General features: G+C 38.6%; 2 protein-coding genes across 2 annotated transcripts in view; one reads left to right on the top strand and one right to left on the bottom strand.

The window, feature by feature from the left end:
• The first annotated feature begins 188 nt into the window (after positions 1-188).
• On the top strand, positions 189-2,016 carry gadd45ab (growth arrest and DNA-damage-inducible, alpha, b). Its single transcript, XM_038306159.1, has 4 exons — positions 189-349; positions 625-726; positions 822-1,029; positions 1,204-2,016. Exons 1-4 carry the CDS (start codon positions 300-302, stop codon positions 1,315-1,317), a joined length of 474 nt encoding a protein of 157 aa, XP_038162087.1. The 5' UTR covers positions 189-299; the 3' UTR covers positions 1,318-2,016.
• Positions 2,017-13,643: 11,627 nt separating this feature from the next.
• si:dkey-44g17.6 (guanine nucleotide-binding protein G(I)/G(S)/G(O) subunit gamma-12) overlaps positions 13,644-15,897 on the bottom strand; it is a 61,032-nt gene continuing 58,778 nt past the window's right edge. The window contains exon 3 of the mRNA XM_038306160.1: positions 13,644-14,849. Within this exon, the coding sequence (XP_038162088.1) occupies positions 14,724-14,849 (126 nt within the window). The 3' untranslated portion in view covers positions 13,644-14,723. The remainder of the gene's footprint in view (positions 14,850-15,897) is intronic.

The following is a 15,897-nucleotide window of genomic DNA, read 5'->3' as shown; positions in this document are numbered from 1 at the left end:
AGGAACCGGTCCAGGTTGTCTTCTTTAATTTGACCACTGGAGGGCGCTGGATTCACAGAAACACAGGCGCACATGTCTTCTTCGCGGGTCCGGGGATGTACTGGCTGGAAGTCCGGCGGTGTATTTGCATGCTGCCGACCAGCAGCCAATGGGAGTCCTTCATGTTAATGAGTAGTGGGGCTCAGAGGCTGAGTTACTGACAGGGAACACACAGTTCACCGGCAAACAGCGAGCATCCTGGCCGCACCGACAGGAGCTCTCCACCCGCTCTGGACCCTTTAGGACACCGAACCGCCTGGATGTGCAATATGACTTTTGAGGAAACCGGAGGAGAACACTCAGTAGAAAGGTCAGCATCTGAATTTATACTCAGAATAAATATATTTTATTTTGATTTCAGCATTTCTGTTTTTATACGTCGAGTTTTTTCTTATTTGGAGCTTTTTAACGATGTGACTTTGCTCCAACTGTTTGCTACACTAAAGTCAAGCTAGTTAGCATTAGCATCCCAGGCGGCAGTTGCGATCAAATGTGACGTTAAATCGTTAACGGTCCCTTTATAGAAGGGAACAACTTCTGCAAAAACTTTCAATACATTGATCCAAGACCTCCTCTTCCCTGCAGGATGGAATCGGTGGCTGAAGCCTTGGAGGAGGTCCTGAGCTCCGCCTTGCCTCAGGGTTGCATCACTGTCGGAGTGTATGAGGCTGCAAAGTCACTAAACGCGTAAGTCCATCAGATCCTGCGTGCAAAATAATTAAAAAGGTATAAAAACATCAATGATGATCTTCTCACTCCTCTTTTTTTTTTTTCCATTCTAGAGATCCAGACAATGTGGTGCTTTGCCTCCTGGCTACAGATGATGAGGAGGATGTGGCCCTGCAGATCCACTTCACCTTGATCCAGGCATTCTGCTGTGAAAATGACATCAACATCCTGCGAGTGGGCAACATGAGGCGTCTGGCAGAAATCCTGGGCGGAGTGAAGCCCGGAGGGGAGCCCATGGACATGCACTGCATTCTAGTGACTGTAAGTGTTGCTCATGTTGATTCACAGTGCTGTAATATTCATTAGCAGTCTGATTAATCGCTGCAGCTATGTAGCTTTGCCAAGGACTGGGCAGGTTGCAATGTCAGTGTCTGTGTTTTGCAGTGTGATCATTTTATAGCAGCATTAACTCACTATTCTGCTTTGTTTCTGCAGAACCCGCAGGCAGCCCTGTGGAAGGACCCTGCACTGAGCAAAGTAAGCAGATTCTGCAGGGACTGCCGCTGTTTGGATCAGTGGGTGCCAGTCATCAACCTGCCCGACCGATGAAAGCTTTGGATTATCGTCATCTGTAACGTTTGCAAACCGTGGGGGAAATAAAAAAAAAAGCCTGCGTTCATGTCTGTGTTGGACTTAATCTGAAAGCCCCCCCAACCCCTTCCTCAGCAGCCACCCAGAGAGCTAAGGAACAGTTAGGAGAGAAGGGGATGAATTAGAGAAGGTTTCAGCAAATTTCCAGCATCAGGATGAACCGGCAGGTGAAGGAAGAGTGACTCAGCAGTCCGCGTTCTCCGGATTTCCGTATGACTGACGAGAAAGAGTCCTTTCACAAGGAAAAGGGCATCATGTGAGCAGAACGAGCGCACGGCGTGGTGAGCACATGTGCAGCTTCTGAATGGAGAGAGAGGGGGGAGAGCTGACAACACTCCAGGAACTGGACCAAGCAGGGGCGGACATGTCAGCGCTCAGCTTTTTTGGACCTTTCCTGTGAAAACTTCAACCAATAAAAAAAAAAAAAAAATATTACTTTAGAGTTGCATTTATTTAATGCTATTTAAGAATTGTCACTTTAACTTAAGAAAAAGGGAAAGTTTTTTTTTCTCCTGTTGCTGTTAGATTCTTAATGACAACTTGTTCAGAGGTTGGATGTTTTTATGTGTTGTTAATTTAATGGATTTTATTTATTGTGCAAAGTTGGCTGCAGTTGGCCATGTGAAACTGAAAGAAATAAAACCAAACAAACACTTATCCAGTTTGTTCTGTCTCCATGATTTCCAGTAACTGCAGACACTCTTTAAAGGAAGTACCGAGGCGTGCTTTTATGATAGCTTCTGCTCAGCAGAGCTCACTGACCCGGAGGGTTTGGCAGGTTACGCTGCTCCTTTGGCAGGAGTCAAACTTCTGCAGCATGCAGACTTCTGCACGAAAAGGAAAGATCGTTTAAAAGAAGGCAGCAAAGAATCAGATGAGAACAGTCAGAGTTTGTTATTTAGCCGTGCAGAATGCATTTTATGTAAAAACAGCTGAAAGTTTTTCTACCTGGACTGAACATCTTGTCTTGTTTATACTTTGCAAAATGCATAAAGCTCAGACTGGATGGAGAGCTCCAGTTAACATGATCAAGTCTGCAGATTATAAATCTGCACTTTTAACCGTGCCATTCTACATAATTGTCAATGTAAACAATGGGCTCCATGCACAGCTCCACTACTTCCTGAATTTAAGGTAGCTCCTTTGTTTCCTGTCTTTCATTACTGGACGAACTGATTAATCCAGGTGTGTCTGGCCAGTTACTTAGGTCATACACACTTGGATAAATCAGTGCATCCAATCATGAAAGACAGGAAGCAAAGGAGCCTCGTGAAGTTCAGGAAGTGGTGGAGTTGTGCATAGAGCCTATTCTAATCTAAGCTTAAGGTTGTTACTCATCATTCAGCTCCATTTCTCTGTTAAAGATTGAAAAAGTTTTTTTCTCAAAGCAAAGCTATGCATTTTGTTTCTCTATATTAAGTAAGAAAAAAATCTATTAAAAGCTGGAAATCTCCCTATGTGTTGGAATACTTTTTTCACTGGGCTCTAGAAGGAAATGCGGTTAAATTTGTAGGATCAGGCTCATTGTAGCAGCCATCTGCTTTAATGCAATCCAAGCTATATTTACTGCTGACTGGATAAAAATAGCTAGAGGGAAGAAAAAAGAGCAGTTGAAGACCCCTCTCAGGCTGTAAAAAGAGAGAACCAGAAGTTATTAGTGCTTGTGCTCAGAGGGGAGGGACAAAGCTTTCCACACAGAGGGTCATGAGACAATGGCTGCGTGACTCAGGCCTATTCAGGTCTCATATTGCTAGAGCCGTACAGTAGTTTAGCTCAGAGGCTAAAAATAGCCCAGTGAATAGAGGCGGCCCCCTCTGACCACTGACACACTTGCAGCAGAGGGGGACCAGTGATGGTAGCAGAGATGTCAGCTCGCAGCCTGGGATGTCAAGGAGAAACCTGGTGCTGCTCTCACAGATGGTAGGAGAGCAGATTGGGATGAAAAACTGGGTCAAAACACTGAATGTAGGTTAAGAAAGTAGCAAGAGATCTTATGTAGATTTCAGGGTTTCAGTGGGTCAATAAAAATCATTGAAAGTCATTAAATTATTATTTTTTTAATTACCCGTATTTTCACGACAATAAGGCACACCGTACTAAAAGACGCAGTCTCAGTTATGTGCGGCATTGCACCTGACTATAGGGCGCAGGTTTTATATACCGGTACATGTCCTCTACTACGTTTAAATACCTCTACTGCGTATTTAAAAATAGAGCGGGAGCAAAACTGAGTATGATTGTGCTTTATTCATGTATTTATTACAAAGTATTAATCAAACCTGGGAGCTGGCGGTGAGACAGACACATCGCTGATGACACAGAGCGCTGTGATCACTCCTCTGAAACAGTTTATTGACGCCTAAATTAACTTAAAATGCAGAAATCTGCCGGCAGAATATGTTTGCTTTTATTATCCTGGTGCCTGCATTAGATTACTTAGATGAAAAACACCTACCAGCTGCCGCGGTGAACCGCGAGGAGGCGACCCGGCCAGAAAAGGGGGGTATGTGGGGGTCTGAGCGGCCTCCGACAGAAATAATATTGGAAGGCAGGATGGTAATCTGGATGAACTGACTGCAATGATTAAGTTTTCAGGTGGACTTTCTCACTTAAAAACACATTAAAACTACTTTATTCCCACTGATCACAGCAAATATAGCTGCAAGGCAAAGAAAGGATAGAGTAGCTCCGCCCAACGCGCGTGAGACACACTTTTGCACCACGCAGCTGCGCGTCAGAACTAACTGGTACAAGCAACAAAAATGAAGCTGCAGACGCGTGAACGTAGCCTTACTTTGAACGGCCGGTTCAAACCGATGTCGAGCGGTTGAAGTTCCTTTGTCAAACCTCCAGGAATAACAGCAAGCACAGCGTTCATTTGTTTCACCATGTTTTTCACATCGGCTGTGAGATGGGCACGCATGGAGTCACAGATTAACAGCGATGGTGATGCGTGGAAAAAACCACCTGGTCTCCTTACATTCACCTCCCTCAGCCACTCTTTCATCATCTCCTCAATGAGGAAATGAGGAGTTCTGCATAAAGCACATACCTGTTCTTTTATACACAATCCACGCCCACACTTCCCCCTTAAACGTTCTCATGGTGGTCTCAACAACGTCCGCGGTAACAACACACATAGGGCGCACCGCACTATAGGGCGCGCCGCACGTTTTGAGGGGAAAAAAAGTTGTTTATATGCGCCTTATAGTCGTGAAAATACGGTAACGCCTTAATTGGCATTAAAATTCATTAAATTTGATAAGCGTGGCATTAAAATGGCTTTGGAAAAGAAGCTTGAGGCGGACAAAAGGCAAGAGAATGGGGAAAAATATGAACCAAATATGAACCAAAGGGGAGGGAAAACGAGGAACTAGGGACATGGATGCAGCCTGTCCACGGTGAAGATGACCAATTGCCGTGTATATATATATATATATATATATATATATATATATATATATATATATATATATATATATATATATATATATATATATATATATATAATAGGGATGCACGATATAATCAGCCCCCTATCGGTATCGGCCTTAAAACTGAATATCGGACATCGACCACCCAAGACACCCAAGTCTAAAAAAATAAAATAAAATACTACTATATCTTCCTCAAAAACTTCCTTATTACAGACTAAAGACGAGGGAAAAAATATTGATACATTAAAATATCACAATATCTTCATATGCTGATATATTGCCATTTAAAAACACCATATCAATCTCTTTTACTAATGAAATATTGCTATATGTCATCGTTATGCTACGAAATCCCCTGAAAATTCACGAAATGTTGCCATATTTTTATATGTTGATATATTGACGCGGTATCGATCTATTTTACTAACAAAATCTCACAAGAATTTGCAAAATATCACGAGAGTTTGTAACAGAACGATGAAATTTCACCAGATTTTGAAAGTAAAATAGATCGATACCGCGTTTTTAAAAATCAATTTGATATCAGCATATGAAAATATATTTGAGTATATTATTTTTCAAAGTGTCAGAAATGGATAACAAAACTGCTATTTTCAATGACTACTTATTTTGGTCCAGCTTTAACATCGGTATAGATGAGTTTTAAAATATCGGCATATCGGATATCGGCCAAAATCCCAATATCGTGCATCCCTAATATATATATATATATATATATATATATGTATCTGGTTGAACTGTAAAGTGCCTTGAGATGACATGTGTTGCGAATTGGTGCTATAGAAATAAACTGAATTGAATTGAATCATGGGTACTTGTTGATGGCATTAAGATTATTTCTAAGAGCAATAAAATGCAATAAATAATAGTTACTCATTCATGTATAAACCCTGGGTTTGCACATGGTATAAGGTGTAAGATGTTAAATCTGCAGGAATATGTTGGGCGGGGGGGGGGGCATGCAGGGGAAAGTTTGTTTGCATTGTTTCAGTGAAAGCTGACAGGCTGCAGGCATATGATGCTTTTGGTTAGAAGGTCAGGAATAAGACACTTCTGAGGAAATCTGAAAATCTGAAACAAAAATCATGCCAGGAACAAGATCTGTTGACTTGCAGCAAAACACACAAGGCCTTCCTGTAACTCAGAGGCGGGGTGACTAAAAGTAGGCGAGATGCTGGAGATAGTGGATTACTAGCTCACTGGAACATTCACTAATGACTGACTCACCAACACCTCAAAATCAGAGATATTAATCTAAACATCTGATCGGAGTGATGATTACATCGATGTGGGTCACAAAATATGGTTTGACCTGGTTGGGAGTGTAACATCACACCTGAGGAGCTGATGGGGGGGGGGGAGACAGGGCTGCGGAGGATTGCATAACAAGCAGTGCATGGCTCGGGGCACATAAACACTTGGAATGAGAAATTAGAGCAAACATGTTTGTGCGCCTGACCTTGTTAGCTCATCATCCTGTTTGAACACAATGACCTGTGGCTGCGACGGAGGCTCCATGATCACAGCGTAGGAAAAATAACCCCCCCAGGAAAGGCTGGTAAATATATCCCCCTCCTGAAGAAAAACATAGAGCGACGTATGACCAGAAAAGCAGACAAACATGGTCACAGCAGAAGGAGGTGAAAAGTATTTACATGGAATGTTTCCACATTTTGATCAAATTACAGAATCAAACTTCAGTTTCAATATGAGATACAAGAAACACGTCGTAGAGAAGTGAAAGGAAAAGGATGAAAGCTTTGAAGCCTTTAGGGAACGTCTACGCCAGGTTTACACATCTATGAAATGTTTTTCTGTTGCTTAAAAAAAAAAACCTCAAGCTCAGTCAGGTCAGACTGATACAGAAGAGGATTAGGGCCACTGGAAAAAAAAAAAAAGTTTACTGATTTTAAAATTTTATTTCAGTTTACTATGGGAAAAAAAATCAGAATTCTGACTTTTTTTCTCAGAATTCTGACTTTAATCTAAGAATTCTGCCTTTTTATTGTCAGAATTCAGTAAGAATTCTGAGAAAAAAGTGAGAATTCTGAGAATAAAGTCGGAATTCTGACTTTAATCTCAGAATTCTGACTTTAATCTAAGAATTCTGACTTTTTATTGTCAGAATTTAGTAAGAATTCTGAGAAAAAAGTGAGAATTCTGAGAATAAAGTCGGAATTCTGACTTTAATCTCAGAATTCTGACTTTTTATTGTCAGAATTCAGTAAGAATTCTGAGAAAAAAGTGAGAATTCTGAGATTAAAGTCGGAATTCTGACTTTAATCTCAGAATTCTGACTTTAATCTAAGAATTCTGACTTTTTATTGTCAGAATTTAGTAAGAATTCTGAGAAAAAAGTGAGAATTCTGAGAATAAAGTCGGAATTCTGACTTTAATCTCAGAATTCTGACTTTTTATTGTCAGAATTCAGTAAGAATTCTGAGAAAAAAGTGAGAATTCTGAGATTAAAGTCGGAATTCTGACTTTAATCTCAGAATTCTGACTTTAATCTAAGAATTCTGACTTTTTATTGTCAGAATTTAGTAAGAATTCTGAGAAAAAAGTGAGAATTCTGAGAATAAAGTCGGAATTCTGACTTTAATCTCAGAATTCTGACTTTTTATTGTCAGAATTCAGTAAGAATTCTGAGAAAAAAGTGAGAATTCTGAGATTAAAGTCGGAATTCTGACTTTAATCTCAGAATTCTGACTTTAATCTAAGAATTCTGACTTTTTATTGTCAGAATTTAGTAAGAATTCTGAGAAAAAAGTGAGAATTCTGAAATAAAGTGAGAATTCTGAGAATAAAGTCGGAATTCTGACTTTAATCTCAGAATTCTGACTTTTTATTGTCAGAATTCAGTAAGAATTCTGAGAAAAAAGTGAGAATTCTGAGATTAAAGTCGGAATTCTGACTTTAATCTCAGAATTCTGACTTTAATCTAAGAATTCTGACTTTTTATTGTCAGAATTCAGTAAGAATTCTGAGAAAAAAGTGAGAATTCTGAGATTAAAGTCGGAATTCTGACTTTAATCTCAGAATTCTGACTTTAATCTAAGAATTCTGACTTTTTATTGTCAGAATTCAGTAAGAATTCTGAGAAAAAAGTGAGAATTCTGAGATTAAAGTCGGAATTCTGACTTTAATCTCAGAATTCTGACTTTAATCTAAGAATTCTGACTTTTTATTGTCAGAATTCAGTAAGAATTCTGACAATAAAGTCAGAATTCTGAGATTACAGTCAAAATTCTCACTTTATTCTCAGAATTCTGACTTTTTGACTTTAAGCTCAGTCAGGTCAGACTGTTACAGAAGAGGATTAGGGCCACTGGAAAAAAAAAAGTTTACTCGTTTTAAAATTTTATTTCAGTTTACTATGGGGAAAAAAATCTGAATTCTGACTTTTTTTCTCAGAATTCTGACTTTAATCTCAGAATTCTGACTTTAATCTAAGAATTCTGACTTTTTATTGTCAGAATTCAGTAAGAAAAAAGTGAGAATTCTGAGAAAAAAGTGAGAATTCTGAGATTAAAGTCAGAATTCTGACTTTTTTTGCGCCCCCGGGCGGAAATCCAACACAAATCCGACGACAGATTAAAAAGCTTTACTCGTCATTAAAGAAACATTAAATATATCCTGGACAATATGTATCGAAATATCTTAATTTTGAAAACTTAATTTTTATTTGTTTTTTTATGTCTTAATCAAGGTCATTGGGTGGATGGGGGGCACCCTAGCACCCTCTATTGGCCAGCCGCCACTGCTTAAGATTGCTGTGGTCTGTCTTTTAAAGACATTATACAAAATAAATAGACAATTTATAGGAAAAAATTGCTGTGTGACACTGTCTTTAATTAGATAAATTCTTTTTTTTTTAGCTGCATATTAACTTATGTTTATCAGTTTATGTCGAATTATTGCCTTTGACTTTTTAAGAACTCAAGATTTCTGGGGAACTTCCCAACTCCAGGACCAAATTTTCCACCTGTTATCACATATTCTGTATGACAAGGTTTTACCATCCTGCTAGAAAAAACATGAATCATCAAAATATGCAAGGATTGTTCAGAGAACAGGATTTTTCAAAGAACTTAATGATCAAATGCTTTATTACTGACTTAAAGAGTAAGAAAGGTTGCCAGAGCAAACATAAAGGTAAAATGTTAAACGAATAAAAGCTGAAATAATACTGTTTGCAATCAATCAACATGCATTTGATTGTTTCCCACGATCATCCAGGAAACGTGAAGCAACTGGTTAAAGAGGAAAGTTGCAAAACACATTTCTGTCACTGCCGAAAACCTTTACTTATGACTTTGCAGTTGTTTCTATTTCAGACTCTCCAGTTTAACAATTAAGAAATCCAGTTTGATTCGATGGAAAACCAGATGATATATATCCTGAAACTCCTCTGTGATGGTAACACATTTATCTCCAAGACAAAAACAGAATAATGTGACCATATTTACAAAATCTTACCATGTCTAATGAGTGTATATAATAAAACATTTCTGCAGTTAGTACAGCCCTGGAAGGAACGTTTAAGAGAACCAACCAAAAAAAGATCTATAATGCATTTTATTTATATGCACTTTATAATTGCAAAAACAGACCATAAAGTGCTACAAAATAAAAGTTAAAACAGATCAAAGTAAATACAGTGTCAAATAAGAACAATTTCAGCAGAAAACATGCAGCGGAACAAGAATAAAGCAATTTAATATCCTAATCAAACATAATTAGTAGGCTTTTATGAATAAAAATGTTTGTAAAAGAGTGGCAAGCTCACAGGTAGGCATCTACAATATGTTGGAGGAAATATATAGTCTACGGTGCAGTATTAATAGATTTTTCTATCTCTTGAATAGTTTAGATCATAAAGTATTTTAATGTCAACATGAAAAAAAAAAACTAGGCCTGGATGAAATAGTTGTTTCCTTCCAAATCCTAAAAGTTTGCAGCAACATTTAAACAATTCAGAAATTAGTCTGTTATGTCATTGTGGGGGATATGTTTTCCTTTCTCTTTTGCTAAAATGTAGTTACTCAGCAACATTAGAGGATTTTCAAATGGCCTCATGACACAGCTTCTCATAACGTCTCTTTCATAAAACATATTTAGAGATAGGCTTTGAATCACTAACTACTACAAATTAAAACTCAAGATCATAAATGACTGCTGGATATCCTTAGACTCAAAGATCGTGTTTTAGTTTTATATCAGATGTATGCAGGGGCGCTGCCAGGAATTTGGGGCCCCATGAAAGACAATAATATGCCCCCCCACCCCCCCCCCAAATAAAAAAAAATGCAAGCTTTAAAACTGCTATCAAGAATCACTAAAGCGTATCTTTTACATTTTCCAATGTAATTGTTATTGTAAAATTGTGACAAAGGAAAATTATCAGAACACAAAAAAGTTAAATATAAATTATTCCAAACGGCATATATCTGTGGTTAAAATACTTGGTTACTTCATTCATGGTTTGTTTTACTGTTTAGTGCTGAAAAAAACTGCTGGATTTTCTTTTCATAGTTGAAATATCTATTTGGACACATCTTCTCTTCTTCTTATGGACCCCACCTCAATCAAGGGCCCTTAGAAACTTTTTTTCTCAGCCTCACCTTCCTGTTGAATAATAAGCTCTATGTGTCCTCTTGGAGTAATTTTGCTGGATGATCACTTCTGAGAAGATTTACCACTGGTTTATATTTTCTCAATTTGTCTCCATAACAGCTGTTGCTATGGAGATGACACCCTCCTGTTCTTTAGATAACAGTGAATTTGCTGGATTTTGAATGGGACTGAATCTGCTGTTCTTTGGGACTTTTCACTTGTCAGACAATTTCTATCAAAGTTATTTATAAATTCTCTAGCGGTAAACAGGCCTGAGTGTGACAAATGAAATGTAATGAGAAAATTTCTTGAGTCATGATTGATAAAGAAGGGCATTTTTTTGTTTAAACTGGGCCAGGTTACTTTAGCTAGGTTCCAAATTTTAGGAACCTAGCTAAAGTAACCTGGGATCCATGATTCCTTGTAACAACAGACTTTATTTGAGAAATATTTATATTGACATAAATACAGCTCAGTTGAAAATGAAATACAGTAAAATGTTTAGTTGTATAAATTTGAATAAAATATTGTGACACGTTTATCCTGCAGTGCTTTCAGGGAAGATGGCAGATGCTAGCTCCGGTAGCATTAGTTCCTTCCAGCCAAAACAGCAACGAGTAACATTGAAACTTTTTCACACCTGGAGCACACTGACATCAATAAAAAAGTATAAATAATACAAGGTGTTAAAGATGAGGAGGAACAAATGGAGGAGGAGGATAGATGGCTGAAGTAGCTTTGTGTGGCTTCTGCTAAGAGATGCTAACCAAGATAGAGAAGAGCTTTTTATGGTTAGGATCAGAAAGAAAACATTTTCTCAAATATATTATAAAAATTACAACGCCTTAAAGATGTTTCATTGTCAGTTTAAATGATCGCTCATTATCTCCTGATTTGGTCTTGATTTCACATTAGCTCCGGCTAACGGTGTTAGCTCTAGCTAATATGATTAACAGTAGATCAAAATCTGATCACATTTGTAAAAAATATATATACATTTGTTGAACTAATTATAAGTTTTTATGTATCATAAACTATAATTTTTAAGTTAATAATAAAATTTAAGTATATTTAGGCCCGACATGTTCAAGTAGACGTGGATCCTTTTAGGAAATTACAAAAATATTTGTGTAGTTTCTGTATTTACTAACTATTCTTGTGTGATGTTAACACTTCTTATATGGCATGAATTGTTTAGGTGTGAAAAAAATAATAAAATAAATTAGTGAGTTAAAAATTTTCAAAGCACACTTTATTAATGCAAATAAGCAATAAGCCAGTCCATTATTGAGTAAAAGCTAACACCCTCCTCTAGCTCACTTTAAGCCATTATTAATCAAAGTATCACCCCAAAGCACTTGCTTGACTAAATAATGCTGTAATAATGAAGACTGACAGGTATAACTGTGACCAAAGTTTCTAGCAGTTTATTACAGAATATATGTGGAAGCTAAGACCACAGATTAGCTGAAAGTATCCTCGGAGGTGGGGGGTATAAAAAGAGTCAAGAAAGTGGCAAAAATACATCCATAAATAGGAATATGGAAACAAATATTAGAACCACAATCCTGATTCCAATAGGAATCACTCAATGATGAGTTTGACCAACTGTAATGGCAGCTGGTCAGAAACTCATAATTTAACTACACTGAGCGGGAGCATGTGACTCTGAAATTAACAACCTTCAGAGAGGATGTCGTCACTAAGAGAAGATTCCAAATGAGATATCTTCAACATCAGTGATGTATTTCACATAAAAGCAGAGAAACAGCTGTAATTTCCTTATATGTATACTGATTTCAATCAATCAATCAATAATCTCATTATCCCTAAAGGCGGGCATACACTGTACGATTCTTTGCCCTTTTTGGATAGATTCTCCAGTCATGCGAGAATTTTCCGACAGGCCCTACTTCCAGCCTGATCGTGCGTCGTGTACAGGGGGTAATGAGGGGCGATCAGCCTCTCACGACCACCTCCCGATCAGGAATCATAAAGTCGGGGGGAAAAAATCAAACATGTTTGAAATTTAGTCAATCGCTCAGTGCGCAAACAAGGATTTTTTTTCTTCTTCTTCCTCTTAGATGAAACACAGAAACATGGCGGGGTGTGGTTGAAATTGAGTTCTTTCTGTAAAATTGACAGACCGTAGTAGCCATGTTTGCTCAGCTGTGTTTTTGTCCAAATACATCGTCGCCTTTTCTTTTTAGATCTTTCAGCACACAAAATTGCACAAATTGCAAAGGCAGCACGTTTCACTCTAATAAGCTTCATGCTCCTTTTCTACTTGTTTGGCTTCCAGATAGACGAGCCCGAGTAGCGCCATTTCACTGTGGTCCGACATGGTTTTTAGACGTACAGTGCAAGCAGGTAAATCGCAACATAGCGTCAGGCCACAAAGTATGAGAACATACATCGTGAGCTGTGAACTCACACTGTCCGAGAAAACTCTGTGATTTCCCGCGGACCGTGTGAGCGTAGCTTTGTGCAACAATTGAAAAAAATCGCACAGTGTACGCCCGGCTTAAAGACAGCAATTGTTGTGTAGCATAGTAGATATAAAAACACAGTCAACCCGACATTAATGCCATACCGAAAAACAAAGATCAGATCATATAGAGCTACATTGTGTAACTTTTAGCCACTAGGGGCACTAGCAACATTGACAGGCAAAAAATTAAACTATTTCTCCCTGTGTTCTGTAATCTGATATCCAACCACAATGGATAAGCAGGCTGAGAATTTATGGAATTCCTTGTAAAGGTAACATTAACCGCTCTAGATTAAATCCTACATCCCAGAACGAAAAATATGTCTGATCCGGTAAGCCTCATATCTGTTTTGTTGCACAACAACAGCTTTCAGCTTTGGGTAGCTGCGATGTTTAAAGGGAGCTCAGACGGCCATAAAGCGGCGCTCTGAGTCACATGACGCACTCAGTGATGGAACCAATGGATACGCACCAAGTGCTGTACATGAAAAATCATTTAGTATATATGAAATGAAGCTAATACTTGGGTCAAAAGTTACACAGTGTTGCGTGAAAATGACAGAAAAACAAAACGTCAGAGAAATTTCTGACTGTAGGAACAAAGGATTGTTTTAAATCTACACCTAAAGGTAGCTGGAACTAATTACTAAGATGTTCTGCTCATCTTTTAGACATGGTACCTGGTCCTTTACAGCAGAGATTGATTAACACAGTTTTTAAAGGGAAATGCCAATTATTTTGACATCAATCTAATTCATCCAGATTTTGTACTGCTGGTCATTTTTTAGGTTGATTCTTCGAGCCGTTTCTTTTTTCCTCCAATACATGATAAAAATGTCACAATGATAAATGTTACACAAGTCTCAAATTAAACAAAAAAAAACAACAACAAAAAGAAAATAAACATGCTAATATCATCCGAAATTATCGATGGGCCGAAGTGTTGGTCTGTTTCTACTGTACAGGTGAGGAAGCTCCTTCAGGTTTATTTCAACCATTTTGGTGAATGTTTTTCTTTATTGTGAAGTCTTTCCTAACTTTGACAGATAAAAGTTCAAACCAACAGAAAAAGTTGAAAAGAACAAGAATAAAACATCTGCATAAAGATGGAATTGACCGTAAAACCGACAGAGAGTCCACATACGGTTAACAGGTCATCCTGTAAGCGAAGCTGCTGTTTTATCCCTCTTAGCGTGCAAACTCTCTCTAGACTGGGAAGTGTTGGCAGCTTTTTGGAAATCCACAATGAAAGGATCCACATGCTACATGGAACAAACTTCCAGGTGATCATTTCCAGATTATCACTACTGGTGAATGTTAATCCATGGCTGCCTAAGGCATCAGCTGACCCTCACTGGCAGCAGAGCTTCTCTCTCCATTTGTCGCTTTGTAAAGCCCAGCAGACGCTTCATCCACTGACAGGATGTCATTATTCTGTATGTTCCTTATCAGTAGAACACAAACTCACTCTATCCTCAAGCAAACATGATAAAAGTAAGAGGCTTGACGATCTGATAGGCGCAGTGAGTAAGGGGCCTTGTTTAGGCATCATTTGATAATTATTCCTTAAGAGCTGCAACGCTTTAGGCCCTCATGCAAACTGTTTGGACCTGATGCTTTGATGAACTGTCAGACATCTGCCCGTTCTTTGGTTTTATCTTTATTTAGAAGGTGTATGTAAAAAAACAAAAAACAAAAAAAACATGTAGACCCCACGGAGGAGTTTAGGCAAGTTGGTTTTAAAACTATTATCAGACAGTTACATAAGAGTTTTAAAAAGCAAGGGGGGGTGTATTCAGCTACAAAACGGTGCAGGACTTCTTGTCCTTGAAGGGGTTCTCTGAAGTCGGGATGCCCATTAGCAGAGGGTCGTTCTTGGCGTGCTCTCCACAGTAGCGCATCAGGTCCGATGAAGCCTTGGACACCTGCAGGAAGCCAATCCACATTAGAGATCCTTAAAAGATATTAACTATCAAATACATTTTTTCTCATATTTTCATAAACTGCACTTCTAAGAAAAATCTTTGAAATTTAGAAATCACATCGATATCCCTGAAAATCAACTGACATCTAATGTTTTTAGATGCCAAGAAATAGGTAAACAAAGATGCCTCTCTGTCTGCACAGATGAGACAAAAATGTACCTTAATGGTTTAAAGGCAGAGAAATGTGTGGCAGGACACTTATGCTGCGTTCACACCGGACGCAGCAGGCGTGGCAGAAGCAGAGAGTTTGCATGCAAAGTCTATGGTTGACACGCGTCAAGGCGCCGCAAAAGGTCCCGCAGCGCGTTTTGAGCAGCAGGCGCAGCGCGTCTAAACAGCTAAAGCAGCGCGTTGGGAGCGTTTAAAGGAATAGTACACCCAAAACATGATTAGCCTTCATTTTACTCGAAACGAAGTCATTTAGAATGTTTTTAGAGCATAAACAGCAGTGTATAGGATTTCCTGAAAGCGCGTTCACGAGTCTACGGAAACCGCGGGAGACCAAACCAGATGAAAATGCGCATTCAGCTCGGCAAAGAACTCATGCTCTTCCTCAACACTGAAGTCCTCAGACATTTTTCTTTCGTTGTTTCTTTCTTTGCACAGGTAAACAGCACATTTCTTCTTCTACGCTTGCATTATCGGCAGAGCAGACGCTGAATGCGCACTTTCATCTGGTTTGGTCTGCCGGCTTCCGTAGCGTTGTGAACGCGCAGGCTCGCGCTTTCAGGAAATCCTATACACTACTGTTTATGCTCTAAAAACATTCTAAATGACTTAGTTTCGAGTAAATTATGGACGCTACCCACTCAGGACACTTGGAATACATTGGACGAGCAGTATGGAGGAATATTGACACGTTTATTGTGGACTTTTATGGACCTTTCTGCCTCGGGCGCCATAGACCTCCATTATTTGAATGTCAGCAGACAGCAAGAAGCCTCCCAGATCTCCAGATGCATTTGAGATATCAAAAAAGTACTCCAGA

Source organism: Cyprinodon tularosa, unplaced genomic scaffold, assembly GCF_016077235.1.
Source record: "Cyprinodon tularosa strain WSP-4 unplaced genomic scaffold, ASM1607723v1 ctg574, whole genome shotgun sequence".
Lineage (NCBI taxonomy): Eukaryota > Metazoa > Chordata > Actinopteri > Cyprinodontiformes > Cyprinodontidae > Cyprinodon > Cyprinodon tularosa.
This window is presented reverse-complemented; position numbering and strand designations above follow the sequence as displayed.